At 44.8% G+C, this 20,952-nt stretch overlaps 2 protein-coding genes across 5 annotated transcripts in view; both read right to left on the bottom strand.

The window, feature by feature from the left end:
* Positions 1-933: 933 nt before the first annotated feature.
* LOC138750524 (uncharacterized) lies at positions 934-7,388 on the bottom strand. Of its 2 annotated transcripts, none has more exons than XM_069912604.1 (2): positions 1,638-7,388; positions 934-1,532 (listed from the first exon to the last, which is right to left on the bottom strand). In XM_069912604.1, exon 1 carries the CDS (start codon positions 7,382-7,384, stop codon positions 6,458-6,460), a length of 927 nt encoding a protein of 308 aa, XP_069768705.1. In that variant the 5' UTR covers positions 7,385-7,388; the 3' UTR covers positions 934-1,532; positions 1,638-6,457. Both variants share the same exon structure in this region, with proteins under 2 accessions (XP_069768705.1, XP_069768706.1).
* A 7,489-nt stretch (positions 7,389-14,877) lies between these two features.
* The window catches only part of LOC138750526 (microtubule-actin cross-linking factor 1-like), a 32,112-nt gene continuing 26,037 nt past the window's right edge, over positions 14,878-20,952 (bottom strand). For all 3 annotated transcript variants that reach the window (XM_069912610.1, XM_069912611.1, XM_069912612.1), the window contains one exon: positions 14,878-16,119. In XM_069912610.1, coding sequence (XP_069768711.1) covers positions 16,112-16,119 — 8 coding nt within the window. In that variant the 3' untranslated portion in view covers positions 14,878-16,111. The remainder of the gene's footprint in view (positions 16,120-20,952) is intronic.

Genomic DNA, 20,952 nt, shown 5'->3' with positions numbered 1-20,952 from the left:
GAACCTCTTGAATTTTTTAACTGGTGGCTGCAGTGACCAAATCATTGGGTGCATTTAATGCACTTCAACTCTGTCTGCTGCAACAGGGTGGATCTCCCAGTGGCCACCCATTTCAATGCTTACATGGCTGACCGTGGACTCAAGCACATTTAGATTCTGATGAAAACAATTCATTAAATCAGTAAAAGTTCAACCACAGCAACTGCTGGAATATAAGTTATACAAAACTGCTGGAAAAAGCAGGTCAGGAAGCAGAGAAACCAAGAACTGGAGAAGTAAGAAAACAAGTGTATTTGAATTGACAGGCTGGAGAAAACACAGAATAGGTGTTGGGAAATTTGCAAAGAAAGTCCTGGCCAAATAATGTAAGAAGCAGCCAAGTGGAACCACAAGATGCCCCTGTTATGCAATTTTCCCAGGTGGCACATTTTTGTGGCCTTGTCTTGAGATGTGCATCTATATGTGGTGCTTAAAAACCCACCGTTAAGCTGGAGGAGCTCAGCCCGGATTTTCAGTGTCCATAGGAGATCAAGATATATTCCCAACATTTCAGTCCTGAGCCCTTCTTCAAGGAATGAGCCAGATACAGGAACTCTTAGAAAAGGCACTTTCAGGTGGCCAAATGCCCCACTTGTAAAGCCGCATATAATGGCAATATGGGCTGCCGGAAGGCCACCTGAATGCGCAGGATGCGCCTGCCAAATGAACTTGGTAACCCTCCTCCGAGAGGGATAATCGGCACAACACAGAAATGCTGTGGTGCCGGGTGGAGGTGTTTGTTGAGTTTACCATTTTTGTTTTTGTTCTGCGGTGTTCAAGTGTGGAGGGTATTTGCAATGTGATTTGTCCGTTCCATGGTTTACATCTAGTTTAAACATAATGTGAAATGTTTACATTGCTATATGGAACTCAGATATTTATGAAGCAATAAGATTTCTCAAAAAATGTTTTTTATTACATTTTTGACAAGCACACAAGTCTCATTTATATGCAACCATTACTTCATGAGAACACATAACATGCCAGGCAGTAGGTTCATGTTGTCGCATTGGGTGGGGAGGGTGGAGAGGGGAACAAGTTGTGGAAATTAGGAGCTAGGTGGCAGGGTCATACCCTTACAGGATGGACAAAATGGCAGAATGGATGGCCTGGTGCCCATGGGCCTGCTGATTGCGACAATCTGTGCTAATGGGTGCAGGACCATCTGCTTCAACCAACGTCCACTCTGACAGAAAGTCTTCCTTGTTAATCTCACATATATTGTGCAGGACACAGCGAGCAAACACAACACCTGGGTCTGAGGTGGTAGAGATATCCAGACGGTTGGACAGGCACCACCGGCAGCCATTTAGACGGCAATATGCATGTTCCACCACTATCCTTGCAGAATTAAGGGCCTTGTTAAATCTTTGCTGATCCAGATCCAGTCCTTGGTGCTGTGTGAACCCCTTCATCAGCCAGTTTCGTAGTGGATATGCCAGATCACCCACAAGATGCGCTGGAACCTTTACTCCATTAACATTCTTGGACACCTGCAGGCACAACAATGGAGAATGTTGTTAATTCATACTCATGACCGTTGACACAATAAGCATACATAAGATTGACACATGAAGCTTTGTAGGGTGAACACTCACGTCAGGTGGGAAGTGGTATCCGCCCTGGTCCTCTTCCTTTCTATACAGAGGAGAGTTGGTAAGCACTCGGGCATCATGGGTACTGCCCGGCCAACAAACACATCTGAGAAGCTATAACGTGAATGGAAAGCACAGTGAAGTGATAGACATTGAGATGTGATGTGATAAAGACCAATAAAGGCTTAGCTCACCAGAATCTGTGGTCGACCACTGCTTGCAGAACCATTGAATGCCAGCCTTTGCGATTGTAGTAGGCTGCAGCATGCAAGCTGGGGGCAATAATGGGAATATGTGATCCATCAATGGCACCGGCACACATTGGGTATCCCCTTTGCACCAAGCTGTCATTGGTCTCCTGGAGACGTGTTCCAATGGGCAGGGACATGAGACGTTTACCGAGGAACTTCGTCAAGGCGGCCGTCACCACCTGCACCACCATGCACAAGGTGCTGATGCCTATTCCAAAGATGGGACTGATGGATCGATACTCACAAGGGGTGGCATACCAGCGCAGAGCCACAGCTAATCGAAATCCCGGCTCCATGGTTGCTGCGCCTGGTCTATGCGGCTTCAGGTGAGGTTCTTAGAGTTCCAGCACGAAGTGAAAGGTGCCATGCGACATACGAAAGTGTTTCCTCCATTCAGCAACATCAAATTTGGTGTGGTCATTTCTCCAGAACTCAGTGCCCTGGGATCAGTTCAACCTCCAGAGAGACCCATGTGTCACTGACAAGCATCATTCACCTTCGTCTGTGAACAATGGTGGGCGAAACCTCTGAGCAGAAACAATTTCAAGCTGGCACTGGAAGGTGTTGTTAAGGTTACTGAACGCTTACTGTAGCTTTTGACAATTCACATCTGATAGGTAATAGACTCAATCAGCTGTGTTTGGGCGGGAAACCAATATATGAATGGGCTGCCTTTTGGAGGTTGGGACCCTGTTGGGAAGAATTGATCATTGAACCCTGTCTGGAAGATTTGCTGGCCTAAAGACTTGTATTTTCTCACCCACTCTGGAAGCCTGTGAGTGAGTAAAACCTATACTGGTTGTATTTTCATCGGAATTTATAGCTATCCTATAAATACAAACTTCTCCATGTCCGCCACAAGAGCGGGGATCTCCCAGTGGCCACCTGCTTCAATTCCCCATCCATTCTCTTGCTGACAGCCTGTTCATGGTCTTGTCGTGACTGCAAAAGGTGGTGCTACTGAAATGAAGCACCTCCACACAGCATGAAGTGAACCAGTAACTGCCTTTATATGAACCTCTCGTGCTGCTTTTAGGGGACGACCTCATTCCTCTCTGGGGTGCGCTGGTCTAGGGGAGTGATGTCAGTGCGTTGCGGAGTTGCTGCAACCAGGATGTGGCGACATCTCCCAGGCAACATGTGTCACCAAATGCATGCTTCTCATGAGAAGGGAAGGGGGGCCTATGCCATCTTGTACCAACTGACTGGGACAGCGATTCGGCCCGCCTGACCACATGGTCGCTCGGCCTGCTATGAAAAACCTCATCCCTATCACATCCAATTAACACCTTTTGTTGGGCTGGATTTGTCCCCTAACCAGAATTCTGAGCCTTTCTGAGATTTCCTGCTTCTGGGTTATTCTGTTTATTCCTTGAAGAAGGGCTCAGGCCTGAATGCTGGAAAGAATAGCTGAGTTCCTTCAGCATGTCAGTGTGTTTGTAATTATAATCACAGCGTCTGCAGACTTCTGTGTTTCACTCATCTTTATTTGTAATACAAAGAACTGATGTTGGCAGTGGTGGTGGGGAGAGAGTGGGGGGTGGGGAACCATCTGATGGCATCCTCATTAGTACCTGGACCTACCACTTTGTGTCAGCCTATCCCAACAACTGGGAGCTACAACCCTGCGACAGTTCCCATAGAATTAGAGGACTAACAGTAGATCTGTGTGGAAAGAACAACCTTAGCTGCTTCTTGCCCTTTCGTGTAAGACTTTATTCGTAATAAATGATCGACCACAAAAAACCCTGTTCCAAGTCTCTTTCAGCCCTTAGTATCATGTCCATACATTCCCATCATTGAACATTTTACATGCGCTCTCTGTTTGCACTCGGATGGTGAGTGGGAGCAGTTCCTTTGGTGCTTCAACCTTCTCCCGACCCCTGCACAGAAGCTGTTCTTCATCCTGCTGATGCTGGTTCTGATCCTCCTTTCTCTTCCTTGATGGGAGCAGCTGAGAGATGCTGTGGGCAGGGTCAAAGGGCTTCTCCAGGATTTGGCATGGCCTCTTCAGACAAGGATCCTGCTAGATCACACTGATGGGGAAGAGGGAGACTCCAGTGATCCTCTCTGTTGCTCTGAGGGTCCTGTGGATTGACTCCAATCCATTTCTCTGCAAGGACCCTCTCATCCAGTTTAGTTTGTACTTGTGTGGTGTTTCAAGGTCCCTCGGCCTGACGGAGATTGCCGATTCTATCGCATCTGCTGATTCCAAACGACCTTAGTTCCTCCGTCCTGTCGGGTCAGTCCGATTTAATGTTTCTCATCTTTTGTTTGATTTTTTAAGATTGTGTAGTGGATGTGTGTGGGGTATAAGTGCATGGGTACTTGTGGGTGGGTATATGTGTGAGCGTGTGTAAGAAGGGGTGTGAGGGACAGTGTGTGTGTGTGTGTGTGTGTGTGTGTGTGTGTGTGTGTGTGTGTGTGTGTGTGTGTGTGTGAGGGAGTGGGAGTGTCTGTTGGCATTTGGGTGTGTGTGGTAGTGTGTGTGTGCGTGCATGTATGTGGGGGTTTTATTTACAGTGAAAATGTATATACAGAATATTTACAATATATACAGAATATATACAGAAGAGTGAACAAATATATACAAATATATCAACGATCAAATATATACAGAACATATGTACAAAGCACAACATCGACGTCAAATGAAAAGAACTCGACAAAATTATCTCACTTATCGAACACGTCCCTGATATAAAAGCACATCTACCAATTTGCCCCGAAATAGTTGGGGTTGTGTGTGGGATTTGGGATGTGTGTGTGGAGTTGTGTGGAATTGGGTGTGTGTTTGTGGACTGCATGTTCGGGTATTGGGGTGTTGGATGGAACGTGTGAGTGGATGTGTGTGGTGTGTGTGGGTGAGATTGTGCGGTGGATGTGTGTGGGTTATATGTGCATGGTTGCTTGTGGGTGGGAATGTGTGTGGGCGTGTGTAAGAAGGGGTGTGGGGGAGGGTGTGTGTGTGAGGGTGTGTGTGCAGATATGTGGGGCTTTTGTTTACAGTGAAAAAGTATATACAGAATATATACAATATATACAGAATATATACAGAACAGTGAACAAATATATACAAATATATCAACGCTCAAATATATACAGAACATTTGCACAAAGCACAACATCGACGTCAAATGGAAGGAACTCGACAAAATTAACTCACTTATGGAACACGTCCCTGATAGAAAAGCACATCTTCCAATTTGCCCCAAAATCATTGGGATGTGTGTCTGGAGTTTTGTGGGATTGGGGTGTGTGTTTGGGGTCTGCATGTGGGGTTATGGAGGGAATGGGTGAGGGGTTGTGTGTGGGGTGTGTGGGTAGGATTGTGTGGTGGATATGTGTGGAGTGTATGTGCTTGGGTCCTTTTGGGTAGGTATGTGTGTGGGCGTGTGTAAGAAGGGGTGTGAGGGAGGTTGTGTGTATGTATGTGTGCGTGTGGGAGGGTGTGGGAGTGGGTATGTGTGCGTGTGTGCATTTCCTTCTTTCCATTTTCCATAAGTGAACAAATATATGCAGACATTTGTACAAAGCACAACATCGACGTCAAATGGAAGGAACTCGACAACATTATCTCACTGATAGAACATGTCGCTGATATAAAAGAACATCTTCCAATTTGCCCCGAAATAATTGGGGGGACCTATCCTGAACGATTTTCAGAACCTTTCATTCTAAATCCCGACTTCCAGACCCATATTATATTCGTCTAGGAACAAAGTCTACTTTAAATACAAGAATCTGGTTCGGAGACGGGATTAAGGGGAGAGGGAGAAAAGAGATTCTATTGGAGTGTGGATGTGTGTGTGTGTGGGGTCACTGTGGGAGTTGTCTGAGTGTGTGGATTGAGTGTGTGGCAAGTGGATGTGAGAGGTTTGTGTGGGGTGAGTGTTTGGTAAGTGTGGGGATGTGGGGTGTGTGTGTAAGTGGGAGTGTGTGTGGGAAGTGTGTGTAAGTATGTGGGTGTGTGGGGTGTGTGTGGGAATTGTGTGTGGTCTGTGTGTAGTGTGGAGTCAGTGTGGAAGGTGTCTGAGTGTGTGGGAAGTGTGTTTGTGGGTGTGTGTGAGAGGTGTGTGTGGGGTGTGTGTAAGTGGGAGTGTGTGGGTTGTATGTGAGGATTAGTGTAGGGGGCTGTGTGGGGGTGTCTGAGTGTGTGGATGGGGGGTGAGAGTGTGTGGGATGGGTGGATGGGGGTGTGGAGGGGAGTGTGTTGTGGGGTATGTGTGTGGGAGTGTGTATGAGGGGTATGTGTGTGTGGGTTATGTGTGATGTGTGTTTGTGAGGGATGTGTGTTTGTGGGGGGTGGATGTGTAGGGAGTGCGGTGTGTGGGGGTGGGTGTGTGTAAGGTGTGTTAATGTGGTGTGTGTGTGTGAGGGATGGGTGTGTGTGGGAAGTGTGTGTAGATGTGTGTTTGTGAGAATATGTGTAGGGGGCAGTGTGGGGGTGTCTGAGTGTGTGGATGTGTGGGTGGGGGGTGAGAGTGTGTGGGATGGGTGGAGAGATGGTGTGGAGGGGTGTGTGTTGTGGGGCATGTGTGAGGGTGTGTGTATGAGGGGTGTGGGTGTGGGTTATGTGTGGTGTGTGTTTGTGAGGGATGTGTGTTTGTGGAGGGTGGATGTGTAGGGAGTGGGGTATGTGGGGGGTGGGTGTGTGTATAGTGTGTTAGTGTGGGGTGTGTGTGTGTGAGTGATGGGTGCGAGAGGGGTGTGTGTGGGAAATGTGTGTAGATGAGTGTTTGTGAAGATAAGTGTAGGGGCTGTGTGGGGGTGTCTGAGTGTGTGGGTGGGGGGTGAGAGTGTGTGTGAGATGGGTGGGTGGGTGTTGTGGAGGGGTGTGTGTTGTGGGGTATGTGTGTGGCAGTGTGTGTGGGTTATGTGTGGTGTGTGTTTGTGAGGGATGTGTGTTTGTGGGGAGTGGGTGTGTGGGGAGTGGGGTGTGTGGGGGTGGGTGTGTGTATGGTGTGTTAATGTGGTGTGTGTGTGAGGGATGGGTGTGTGTGGGAAGTGTGTGTAGATGTGTGTTTGTGAGAATATGTGTAGGGGGCAGTGTGGGGGTGTCTGAGTGTGTGGATGTGTGGGTGGGGGGTGAGAGCGTGTGGGATGGGTGGAGAGATGGTGTGGAGGGGTGTGTGTTGTGGGGCATGTGTGAGGGTGTGTGTATGAGGGGTGTGGGTGTGGGTTATGTGTGGTGTGTGTGAGGGGTGTGTGTGTGGTTGTGAGGGGTGTGAGTTTGTGGGGGATGGGTGTATGGGGAGTGTGTGAGGGGTGTGGGTTTGGGGTGTGTGTGGGGGTGTGTATGTGTGAGTGGGTGTGTGTGGCAGGGTGAGTGTGTGTGTCAGTGTCTGTGTGGGGCACCAACGTATATAGGACATGGCAAGCATTGCATGCGCCCCCACCCTGCTTGTCAGCGCTACTTCCATCCCCATACTTGTCAATGATGACGTCATCTTGCACCCCTTGACACATCAGCGATGGCACCAACCTCCCTCCCTCCATCAGCGATGGCACCAACCTCCCTCCCTCCATCAGCGATGGCACCACCCCCCTCCTTCCATCAGCGATGGCACCAACCTCCCTCCCTCCATCAGCGATGGCACCAACCTCCCTCCCTCCATCAGCGATGGCACCACCCCCCCTCCTTCCATCAGCGATGGCACCAACCTCCCTCCCTCCATCAGCGATGGCACCACCCCCCTCCCTCCATCAGCGATGGCACCAACCTCCCTCCCTCCATCAGCGATGGCACCAACCCCCCTCCCTCCATCAGCGATGGCACCAATCCACCTCCCTCCATCAGCGACGGCACCAACCCCCCTCCCTCCATCAGCGAAGGCACCACCCCCCTCCCTCCATCAGCGACAGCACCAACCCCCCTCCCTCCATCAGCGAAGGCACCACACCCCCTCCCTCCATCAGCGACGGCACCAACCCCCCTCCCTCCATCAGCGACGGCACCACCCCCTCCCTCCATCAGCGATGGCACCAATGCCCTCACCCACACCTCCCCATGGGTCAGCGACTGCACCAATGCCCTCACTTCCACCATGGGCGCTATTTTGGGGTTTGTGTGTGTGGGGAATTTGGGTAAGTCTCTGATGTTTGGGGATGTGAGTATGGTGTGTATGTGTGGTGGGTTAGTGTGTGTTGTGGGTTAGAGTGTGGGGTGGATTTGAGTGTGGGGGTTGTTTGTGTTTGGTGTTTTTGTGTGTGAGTTTGTGTGTGTTAGGGGTTTTGTGCTTGTGTGGTGTTTATGAGTGGGGTTTGTGTGTGTGTGGGATTTGAATATAGAGAGTGTGTGTGGGTATGGGATGTGTGGCTTGTGTGGGGTTTGCATATGGAGGGTTGGTGTGTGTGTGTGTGTGTGTGTGTGTGATATACGTGGAGGGAATGTGTGTGTGTCTGTGTGTGAGCGCATGAGTGTGGGGGAAATATGTGTGGGGTGGTGTGGGTGGGTGGATTTGCGGGTTTGTGTGTGAGGGGGTTGTATGAGGGAGTGTGTGTGTGGGCGTATTTATGGCTTGTGTGTGTGTGTAGGGGTATGTGGTTCGGGATGTGTGTGTAGGGCCATGTGAGTGGGAGTGCATGTGTGAGGGACTTGTGTGGGAAGGTGTTTGTGCAGGGTCGCATTAGTGCGTGTGCATGGTGGGATTTGTCTGGCAATGTTTGTGTCAAGGGTGTGAAGGGTGTGTGTGCGGAGAAATAAGTGTGGCAGTGCATGCGAGGGAGAGAGTGTGTAGGGGGAATGATTGGGAATGGGTTTGTGCGTGGGTTGTGTGTGCAGGGGTGTGAATGCGGTGGTGAATATGGAGGGGTGTCCATGTGCTGGGTGTGTATGTGGGGTATGTGTTTGGGGGATGGGTGGAGGTCTATGAATCGGTGTGTGTGTGGTTTGTGTTGGGTGTGTGTGGGACGGGTATGTTATTGTTTTTGTGGGGAAGTCTGTAGGGTTATGATTGTGTGGGGTGTGTATGTGGGGAGTGAGTGGGGGATGTCCATTGGGGCCATGTTTTTTGGGGCAGATGTGTAGGGTTGTATTGTGTGAGTGTGCGTGTATGTGTGTGTGTAGGTGGGTGTTGATTTTGTGTTGGTTGTGTGTGGGAGGTGGTCAAGTGTGAAGGTGTTTGTGTGTTTGGGGGTGTGTGTGAGAGGTATATGGGGTGTGGGTGGGTGTGTGTGGGGGGGACTGAGTGTGAGAGGATGTGTGTACGGGTATGTGTGTGGGAGGTTTATCTGTGTAGGGGTTGTATTGTGTGAGTGTGCGTGTATGTGTGGGATGTGTGGCTGGGAGTTGATTTTGTGCGTTGTGTGTGGGAGGTGGTCATGTGTGAAAGTGTGTGTGAGGGGTGTATGTGGGCGGTGTTTCTGGGTTGTGCGTCGGGGTATATGTGTAGGTGTGGTGTGTGGGAAGGGGATTGTGGGTGCATTGGGTGTTTGTGGAGTGAGGGTGTGGAAGGTGTGTATGAGTGTCGAAGGGTGTTTGTGTATATCTCTCAGAGGTTGTGTGTGGGGGAGTATGTGTATGGGGGATATGTGTGTGTGTGTGCGCAGAGTGTATGTGTGGGAGTTTGTGAGCGTGAGGGTGTGTTCCTGGGATGTGTATGTGTGTGTGGGGTGTGCAGGTGGGAGGTGTGTGATTGTGGGGGGTGTGAGTCGGGGCTTGTATGTGTGGAATGTGTGTCTGGGGATGTGTGTTGGGGGTTGTGTGTAGGGTGTGTGTGTGGGAGGTGTGTGATTGTTGGGGTATGTGTCTGGGGTATGTGTCTCGAGTGTGTTGCAGTTTTTTCAGGGGGGTGTCTAGTGTTTTTTATTGTTGGTTGAGGGTTTTTGTTTAAGTTAATTGTGAAAGATTGGGTGCCATTGTGTAAGTTGTAATAAGTAATTTAAGTTTTACAATTGTTAATGTTAAGGGTTTAAATCACCCAATAAAAAGGCAATGTGTGATAGATTATATTAAGAAGCTAAAAGTAGGGATCGTGGCAAGATAGCGTGGAGTCTAGACATGTAATCTCGACCTCTCTGGCCAGATTTTTAAATACCTGTTTTTTAACCCTTTGTTTTCAAGTTTAAACTTTTTAAATTTTAGTTTAAAGTATCAAGCAATTATTATGGCCACTAATGGTAAAAAGATTAAACCTCAAGTTCATAAGAATATCCATTTTCGAAGTGCTGAGGATCTGGGGACTAGACGACCTGAAACAGCCCCTGGCTCAATTTCTTCATTGCCTAGACCCCAAAGATTTCCTGTGCGGGCTGAAAAAAAATCTATTGCTACCAAATGAAGGATGGCGCTGGAATTACCCATTCCCCGGAAGAAGGTGCGTGTTCCCAAGAAGTAGAAAGCCTTTTGATTTCAATGGAGGGAGCACACAGGAAAATGTCTCCATTGTTGGAAATGCATCAGGTCGACGTCGATTCAATCCAGTTAAAGAAGTTTTGTGACATAAAGGTTATAAGTCTACTTTTCGTTACCCTGCAGTGTTGAAGGTGTTTTACGGAGTCTGTCAATTTTGGTTTTTTGAAACTGATTGTGAAGCAATGATTTTTGCTGACTCATGGCCAGATATAAGAGGACAAAGACATAGTCCAGCATTATCTCCTAAAGAAAACTTTGGTAGCTCTGGAAAAGGAAGAAATGGCAAAAATGGGAAAAAAACAGGAATGGACAGAGTCCAACTTCTGAAATGGGATTTTCAAGATTGGAGTCTTTTGGGTTAAAAGAATTTTCTTATTCTATTTTTTCTTTTGTTCTTATAATATTTTGATGTTACTGACTGTTTGGCTGGGCAAGGAGAGATTTGGACTTTCTTTACTAGTCATCAGCCACTGGTGGGTGACCCACACCCAATTTTTGTTTAGGGGATTACTACCTTTTGGTAGTTTTTTTTTTGGGGGGGGGGGTTTCTTTTTTTTTCCTTTTTCTTTATTTTTAAATTTTTTTTATTTTTAATTTTTTTTTAGTTTTTAATTTGTGATTTTTTTATTGGAGGGCCTATATACATTAATTTGAGTTTTTATATAAAGATATTATTGGTATTTAGTAATAATAGTAGATATGTCAAAGTTGAGGTTTGCTACTTTTAATGTTCGAGGATTAAATAGTTAGGTTAAACGTAAGCGGGTCTTGGCATATATTAAGAAAATGAAAATTGATATTGCTTTTTTACAAGAAACACATTTGAATGTGAAGGAAAGCGTGAAATTAAAAAGGAACTGGGTTGGGCATGTATATTCTTCATTTAATTCTAAGGCTAAAGATGTAGCTATTTTGATACGTAAAAATGTATCTTTTGAATTACAATCAAAGGAGAAAAAGGCAGAAAAAATAAAAATTTAAAGAAGCTAAAAGTAGATATTGTATTTTTGCAAAGGACTCATTTGACAGAAAAAGAACATTTGAAGTTGAAGAGAGATTGGTCAGGACATGTAATTTTTTCTTCATTAAACTCTAAAACTAGAGGCGTGGTGATATTAGTTAATAAAAAAAAACTTTTTGCTGTGGATTTTTTTTTGATAATGTTGGAAGAGTACTGATTGTTAATTGGAAGATTTTTTTCTGAAAGTTGGACTTTAATGTATGTTTATGCACCAAATGAAGATGATCAGACATTTCTTTCAGGGACATTTTTAAATTCGAATCAGGCATATGGGAATGTGTTAGTCGGAGTAGATTTTAACTGTTGTTTGGATCCCTTGTTGGACAAATCTCCAAAAATTGTTGAAAGAACTAAAATGGCAAAAAGACTGTTTAAGATGATGGAGGATTTAAATTTAGTGGAAATTTGGAGGAAATTAAATCCAACTGAGAAAGATTATTCACTTTATTCAGCTCGGCATAATTCTTTCTCTAGAATAAATGTATTTTTGATTTCTGTGCATTTACAAGTAGATTTAATTTTGCAGAATATAAAAGTAGGTTATTCTCATATCCTTCATTAAATGTTTAGGGACTGAATTAACTGAGACAGCTTATCGATGGAGGTTTAATGAAAAGTTATTGAAGAGACAAGATTTCATTTAGTAGATGAGAGATCAAATTATTTTTTATTTACAAATGAAAGAAAATTCAGTTCAAAGTAAATTTATTTTGTGGGATGCTTTAAAAGCATATTTGAGGGGACAAATTATTAGCTATACAACTAAGAGAGAAAAAAACTATTTATTCGTAAGTTTAAATTTGGAAAAGGAAATCGAAGGCTTGGAGAAAAAAATTTAAAAAAATTATACAGAGGATGAAAGGATAAATTTATCTAAAGTGAAATTACGTTATAATTTACAAACGTATAAATATGAGAAAATGATGTTGGAGTCTAAACAATGTTATTATCAATTGGGAGAAAGAGTGCATATGGTTTGGCATGGCAACATAAAACTGAGCAAGTATCAAGGACAATTAATGCTATTAGGAAGAATGGAGAAATTACATAAATGAATACTGATGAATTTTTAAAATTTAATGAAAATTTATATATGTCAGAGGGTTATCAAAAAATGGATCAAATTGATTTATTTTTATCTAGTTTAAATTTGCCAGTGTTGAATGAATTTGAGGTAAAGAATTTAGATATTTTATTTACTGAATTAGAATTGAGAGAAGCTTTGCAATCGATGCCTGATGGGAAATCTCCTGGAGAGGATGGATTTAAGGTGGTGTTTTATAAAAAAATTAATGATTTATTATTTCCATTATATAAAGATGTTTTGAAACAAGCAACTAAAATGGATGTATTTCCAGAATCTTTCTCAAAAGCATTGATTACAGTTATACCTAAAAAAAGAAAGGAACTCTTTAAAAGTGTCACCTTACAGACCGATATCATTATTAAATGTTGATTATAGATTGGTGTCAAAAGTTTCAGATAATAGGTTAGTGAATTATTTGCCAAATTTTTTCACGTAACAATCAGGTAGGGTTTGTCAAAGACAATGTAGTTAAATTGTCATCAGATAATATAGTTAAATTGATTTCATTAATTAATGCTAAAAACAACAAGATAATCAACCAACGGATATATCTTTGGATGCTGAGAAGGCATTTGATCGAGTTGAGTGGAAGTTTTTGTTTAAAGTATTGGAAAAATTTAATTTTGTTCCATTTTTTAGGGGTTGTGTTAGGGCTTTATATGCAGAACTTACGACAAGGGTAATAACGAATGGTGAGATTTCAAAATCTTTTAATTTATCTTGTTCTACAAGACAGGGTTTTCCTCTTTCACCTGCTTTACTTGCTTTGGTGACAGAACCTTTACCTCAGGCTGTTTGACATGATTTTGGTGTTAGAGGACTTAAAGTGAGAGAAAATGAAAATAAAATTAGCTTATTTACACATGATGTTTTTGTATATTTAACTAATCCAAAAACTTCACTAAAATTATCACAGGACTTGTTGAATAAGTATGGTAAATTATCGGGATATGAGATTAATTGGGAAAAGAGTGAGGTTTTACCAATAGCAGAAGAAGATTTTATGGATTGTAGACAAATTACTAAATTTAGATGGTCAAATAAAATTAAATATTTAGGAATAGTTGTAAATAAAAATGATCATGAATTATTTATTTTGCATTATGTACCTTTATTAAATAAGGTTAAAATTGATTTAGATAAGTGGAAAGATTTACCACTGACCTTAATAGGAAGAGTGAATTGCATAAAGATGAACATTTATGCTCGAGTACAATACTTTTTTCAATCTATTCCTTGCATAGTTGGGTTATTCTTATGGAAAGGTAAATTATCGAGGGTTTCTTTCCAAAAATGGACTTGGCATTATAAATTGGGTGGTTTGCAATTACATTGTTTTTATAATTATTATGAGGTGGCACCGATGAAGTTTATTAATTGGTTATTTGATAATCAACAATCTCCTAGGTGGGCAAAGATAAAGATGGCTCAGATTTTGGAAAATAATATTAATCATTTCATTTATAAATGGAATCCTTTATTGTTACAAGAATTTAAATTATCCGTTTTTCGACATATAATGAATATTTGGTAAAATCACAATTTAATTCTTGATTCTATCGGAATAGTTTCGATAAGATCACCATTATATCAGAATAAATTAATTCCCTTTTCATGATAGAATCCTTACTTAAAAGATTGGGAAATTAAAGGATTAGTGAATGTAATAGATTGTTTTGAAGCAGGGAGGTTTTGTTCATTTAAAAGGTTGCAGGAAAGATATGGTATTGCATCAAATTCTTTGTTTATTACCAACTTTGAGATTATTTAAAGAAGAATTATGGGAAGGAAATAAATTTACCAGGTCAAAAGAAATTTGAATTATTAATTGCAGATAAAGGTGAAAAATGCTTTATTTCTGATATGTATAGGTTGTTGCAGGAGAAAATGGAAAAAGACAAATGGGAAAGAATTAAATATTATTTTGACATGGGAGGAATGGTCAAAACTGTGTGTTGACGGTGTTACCAAGTTAATTAATGTGAGGTATACTATGGTCAATTAGAATTTTTTGCATCAATTATATTCAACCCCTGAGAAATTGAAGAGATATGGATTCAGTTTAACAGATTTCTGTTTTAGATGTAGAGAGCAGAAAGTTACTTTTGTACATTCAGTTTGGTCGTGAAAGAAAATTAAGCATTTTTGGGAGGAAATTATAAAATTTTTGAGGGATTTGTTTCAAAGGGATATTTAATGGATCCAAAAATATGTTTGTTGGGTTATGTTAATGTTCCATTTGTTGATTCAAAATGCCTAAACCATATTTGGCTTTGTTAAGATTTGGGTTAGCAGTAGCGAGAAAATATATAGCTGTCACATGGAAGAATATAAACTTGCAAAGATGGCATAACGGATTGCACTCTTGTCTATATTTAGAAAAATTAACATATAATGTAAGTAATTATTCTTTTTTATTTATATGTGGTGTTTATATTTGAAACACATGGCTATAGAAATTAAATCAATGTTGTAATGTTGGCAGACCAATCAGGGAATATTTGATACATTTCTCTAAGGTTTTGGGGGAGGAGAGGTTGTTTTTTTTTTCTTTATTTTGGTTATTTTTTTCTTTTTTTGGTTTTTATTGTATTAGTAAGGGGGAGGGGATGTAGTTTACAGTTATTTTATGTGTATTTGATTTTCTTTATGTAATTTGAGAATATTAAATAAAATCTTTCAAAGAATCGAGTGTGTATGTGTGTGTGTGTGTGGGGCGTGTGCGTCAGGGTTTGTGTGTGTGGGGGTGTGGTAGGAACTGCCGCTGATCCCCGAGTCCTCCCCACTGCCGCCGCTGATCCCCGACCCCTCCCCACTGCTGCCTGACACATCGATTCCTCCAGACGCTCGAGATTCCAGCCGGCTTCTCTGAGCAGGGTGTCACGGTTGATGTAGTGGTTAGGGCAATGCCTTTACATGGCCAGTGGTCAGGACTGGACCTCAGTTTGAATTCTGCGCTGTCTGTCAGAAAGTTCTCCTCCTCGTTGCTATCAAGTGGCTTCTGTGTTCAATCTTGCCTTTGAAAGTTCTTCTGCATTCAGGACAGGTTGTTCCAGATGGCAGATCAGGCTTGGGTTGGTACGGCCTCTCCTCTCATCTTCTTCTATTTCTGCACATCTGCTGGCTTCAAAGGTTGCTGTTCCCTCTCAGATGATGGTTTGCCAGACCTTTCTGTCCATGGTTCATCCACCCTTTGACAGGTCTTGTTTTTCATCCTGCAGGGTGTCTAGCCACCCTCCTCACCAGGCAAGCCTGATGGGGGAGCCGGTTTAGTCGCCGACCACTCGACCATGCGACAGGTAGTACTGGGTTACATGGTACCAGTAGCACTCAGGCGAGTGACCTGACACAGATCCTTGTTTACTCTTCACTTCATGCAAAAAGGCTCCCAAGTACTCATGTTGACCATGACTGTGGCCAATATGCCTTTGTTGAAGAGCCTCAGGATCCGTACTTCCATTTCAGTTCATCTAATACTAGAAGGGGTGTCCTATAGTTGTTTCCTTGATGCAGAGTTAAAGGCTTTGGTGTGGGTGATGAATGACGTGTACAAAGGTTGGATCTGTTCACTACATTTTTTTGGAGTTGTCGAATTTTTAGGTGTTGGCAGAAATCTCCTTGAACTTTGTTGAGATCCTCCAGGACTGGATGTAGAAATACCTGAACATGTTGATTGTGTTTCCAAGTGTGGCTGCCTTATTGACAGTTGGTCCTGCTACCAGCTCGACTTCCAGCACAAGTTGTTGTCCTCCCTTCTGCGCTTCACGAATCTACAAGCAGTGGAAACAAAAGTCATTCAAGGGAAGAGATGAACAGAGTTGAGGAAGATCACGCGAAGACGACCAATGGTCTTCAGCTCAAAATCATCTTCACTTTTTCGTAAAGATTCAGAGACAATAGAAACCCATTAATCCCCTATCCCTCTATCCCTCCCCCTTCGTCGACAACTCTTCCTCCCTCTCCCTCCCTCTCCTTCCCCTCTAACTCTCTCTCTACGAATATCCCTCCCCATCCTCAAAAACTCTCCTTTCCTCTCCCTCTCCTTTTCCCCTCACCCTCTCCCTCTATCACTCCCCTTTCCTCAACAACTCTCCCTCCCTCTACTTTCCTCTCCCTCTCCCCCTCACCCTCTCCCAAAATCCCTCCCCTCAAAAAATTTCCCTCCCTTTCCTCCTCTTTCCCCTCTCCCTCTCCTTCCCCTCTCCCTCTCCTCCTGCCCTCACTCTCTCCCTATATCCCTCCCATTCCTCAAAAACTCTCCTCTCCTTTCCTCTCCCTCTCCTCCTCTTCCCCTCACCCTCTCCCAAAATCCCTATCCCTTCCTCAACAACTCTCCCTCCCTCTCCCTTTCCCCCTCCTTCCCCTCCCTCTCCTTCCCCTCCTCACCCTCACCCCATTACTCCCCCTTCCTCGAAAACTCTCCCTCACTCTCCTTTCCTCTCCCTCTCCTTTCCCTCTCCTCCTCTTCCCCTCACCCTCAGCCTATATCGCTCCCCCTTCCTCACCAACTCTCCCTCTCTCCTTTCCTCTCCCTCTCCATCTCTTATCGCTCTCCTTCTCCTCTTACCCTCACACTCTTCCCTATATCCTTCCCCATTCCTCGACAAGTTTCCCTCCCTCTCCATCTCCTTCCTCTCTCCCTCTCTTTCTTCTCACCCTCCCACTATCCCTCCCCTTCCTCGACAACTCTCCCTCCCTCTCCCATTCCTTCCACTTTCCATCTTCTTCTCCTCCCCCACTCTCTCCCTATATCCCTCCCCCTTCCTCGATAACTCTCCCTCCCTCCCTCTCCTTCCCTTCCCCTCACAATCTCCCTATAACCCTCTGCCTTCCTTGACAACTATCCCTCATCCTCTTTCCCTTCTCCTTCTCCTTCCCCTCACCCTCTCCCTATATTCCTTACCCTTCCTCGACAACTCTCCCTCCCTCTTCTTTCCTCTTCCTCTCTTTCCCCTATCCATCGACTTCTCCTCTTCCACTTCCCCTATCCCTTCCCTTCTTTGACAACTCTCCCTGCCTCTCCCTCTCCTCTTCCCCTCTAACCCACCCCCTTCTTCGACAAGTCTACCTCCCACTCCATTCTTCTCTCTCTCCTTCCCCTCTCTTATGCCCCTCACCCTCTCCCTATATTCCTCCCCCTTCCTTTACAACTCTTCCTCCCTATCCTTTTCTCTCCCTCTCCTTCTCCACTTCCTCTCCTTCTCCTCAAACTCTCCCTGTATCCTTCCCCCCTTCCTCGACATTTCTTCCTCTCTCCTTCCCCTTTCCCTCTCCTCCTCTTCCACTCACCCTCTCTCCCTCTATCCCACCGCCTTCCTTGACAACTCTCCCTCCCTCTCCTTCCCCACTCTCTCTCTTTTTCCTCTTCCCTTCACCCTCTCACTATATCCCTCCCCCTTCCTCGACAACACTCCCTCCCTCTCTTTTCCTCTCCCTCTCCTTCCCCTCTCCCTCCTCTTCCCCTCTCCCTCCCCTGAGTGAGGTGCTGGATTTGGGAGGGGGGGAGGTCAAATGCAAGGGAAAGTCTACAATATATCCTTTCTAGCATTGATGGAGAGAAGGATTTTGAGCTGAACGCTCTCTGCACCCTGAAAGAGACAACATGGTGGAGAGGATGGTAAAAAAACATCCAGCCTGCTGGACTTCATGATTTGGGGAACTGAGTGTAAAAGTTGGTGAGTCAAGTTACAGCTGTATAAAATTTTGGTTCGCCGCATTTGGAATATTACGTAGTGTTCTGGTCCCTGAATTCACGGGAGGATGTCGAAGATCTTGTAGACCTCTATCAAGTCTCCTCTAATCCTTCTACACTCCAGCTCTGTGAACCTTGCCTCATGAGAATTGTTTCCCAATCCAGGCAGCATCCTGGTAAATCTCCTCTGTCCCCTCTCCTTCCTATAATGAGGTGACCAGAACTGAACATAATATTCTAAGTGAGTCATACCAAAGATTTATAGATTTGCAACATGACAACTCTACTCCTGAATTCAAACCACCTATGAAGGAATCTCAGCACACCATAATCCTTCTTCACTCTCCTATCAAACTGTGCGGCAACCTTGAGAAATGTGTAGATTTGCAACCCAAGGTTCCTCTGTTCATCCACACTCTTAAGTAACTGACCATTAACTCTGGACTCAGCCTTCTGGTTTGTCCTTCCAAAATGCATCAACTCTCAGTTATCTGGATTGAAATCCATCCACCACTTTTCTGCCTAACTCTGCATCCCACCTTCATCATTTTGTAACCTTTAACAGCCTTCATCTCCATCCACAACTCCTCCAAACCAACCTCCGTGACATCCGCAAACTTACTGACCTATCCATCCGCCTCTTCATCCAGGTGACATGAAAATCACAAAGAGCACGGGTCGCAGAACAGATCCCTGCGGCACCAACCTCCAGGCAGAATACTTTCATTCCACTACGACACTCTGCTTTCTTCCGACATGACAGCTTTTATTTCATGCAGGTAATTTTTCGCTCATCCCATGACTCAGGACTTTCCGAAGGAGTCTCCTGTGACCGACCTTCTCAGACGCCTTGCTAAAATCCTCGTAGACCTCATCTATCACCGTACCCTCATTAATTTCTTTTGTAACCTCCTCCAAAGACTGAGTTAGATTTGTGAGGCCCAAGCTTGCCTTCACAAAGACATGCTGACTATCCTTGAGTAGAGTGTATTTCTCCAGATCTTCATAGATCCCATCCTTAAGAATCCCTTCCATTAGTTTACTCACCAATAATGTAAGACTAACCCTAATTCCCAAGATTCTCCCTATTACCTTTTTTAAACAAGGGGACTCTATTTACCATTCTCCAATCCACCCGAGTCGCGCTGCCGTCTATCTCCCTCCTTGCCCACGTGAGTGGTGCTGCTGTCTCACCCCCCCCCCCACACATCTGGGTCACGCTGCTGCCTCTCCAACCCACCCCCCCACCCCTTCACCAAGGGTCGATATCGACCACTTTGGAGACCCCTAATATGTTATTTAAAGTAACTTAATGTCACTTTATTCGATTCAGCAAAGAGTGGGGCAGGGAGGCAAGGTTAGGGGGGCTTTACTAAAGCTCAGCCTGGAGTGGTAGTTAATCCGCCACAGTTGACATGGCGTTGCAGTCGTGCTCCAATCTTCAAATATGCCTGGATGCAGCAGGCATGGATAATTGCCGATGATTTGCCACAACCCATTTTTTATACACTTGTGGATGCATGAAACTATGCACCAGCTTTGATCTTTTTCAAACTTCGAACATGCGAGGCAGAAGCTTTAATAGTAAGAACCCATTTACTTGTTTCAGATGGTGAAGAGAAGCAACATCCACGTCATTCTGTGCATTTCTAAATGGCACATTGGGGAAGTAGTGAAATCAAATTGCATGAGTGGATGCAATTGCTTTGGATGAGACCTTAAACCACATCCTATATGGTTTTTAAAGAACATACAAGATTCTATCGTACAATAAATTCTGTTCTTTACCCGGCCTCGGGCCTAGTCGGTTCGAGCAGTGAGTCGGAGGAGGCGGAGACCAGAGTTTGGGCAGTGTTCGGAGGTGGAGCGAGTTGAGAGTGACAGGTTTAATTGGTCAAGGCCGATAAAAGGAGGGAAACGCAAAGGAGAGGCCAGCGAGGAGTGGCCCAGTGAGTAGTGGCCTGGTGAAAGAGTGGGGTTTCGAGGCTTTGGCTCGAGAGGGTTCAGCGAGTTGAGAGTGACAGGTTTAATTGGTCAAGGCCGATAAAAGGAGGGAAACGCAAAGGAGAGGCCAGCGAGGAGTGGCCCAGTGAGTAGTGGCCTGGTGAAAGAGTGGGGTTTCGAGGCTTTGGCTCGAGAGGGTTCAGCGAGTAGAGGCTGAGGTCGAGTGTATCTAGATTAAGGTAAGACTATATTTTTTTTGTTATTTTCTCTTTCTAAGGTGAGGGGGAAGAGAGAAGGGTTGAGTGTGAGAGCAGTTTGCTCTTTTCAGTGTCAGATGTGAAAGGTCCTGGAGTCTTCGACCTCCTGGACATCCACGATTGCACTAGGTGTACTGAGCTGCAGCATCTCAGGGACCGTGTTAGGGAATTGGAGCTGCAGCTCAATGACCTCGACCTGGTCAGTGAGAGTGAGGCCATCATAGATAGGAGCTATAGCCAGGTGGTCTCAACAGGGCCACAGGAGGAGGATCAGTGGGTTCCAGTTAGGAGAGGGGAAAGGGAAGAGACAGATACAGGAGGGGGCACCTGTGACTGAAGCACTCAACAAATGGTACACCTCCTTGAGGAGCATTCAGGCTGGGGAAGGAATCAGTGGCTGTATCTCTGGCACAAGGTCAACCTCTGTTGCCCAAAAGGGTAGGGAAAGGAAGAGGAGGGTAATAGTTATAGGGGATTCGATGGTCAGGATGACAAATTGTGGATTCTGTGGATACGATTAAGGAAACAGATTGGTGCCAGGGTCTGGGATGTAACTTCCTGTGTCATTTCAGAACAAGTTGGATAGCTGCCTGGATGTGAGGGGATTGGAGGGTTATGGACAGGGAGTGGGTAAGTGGGGCTAGAGTAGCCCACTTAAATCGGTGTGGACTCGAGGGGCCGAGATGTCCTGTATCTGGACTGTAATTGTC

The sequence above is a fragment of the Narcine bancroftii genome, unplaced genomic scaffold (genome assembly GCF_036971445.1).
Source record: "Narcine bancroftii isolate sNarBan1 unplaced genomic scaffold, sNarBan1.hap1 Scaffold_163, whole genome shotgun sequence".
Lineage (NCBI taxonomy): Eukaryota > Metazoa > Chordata > Chondrichthyes > Torpediniformes > Narcinidae > Narcine > Narcine bancroftii.
This window is presented reverse-complemented; position numbering and strand designations above follow the sequence as displayed.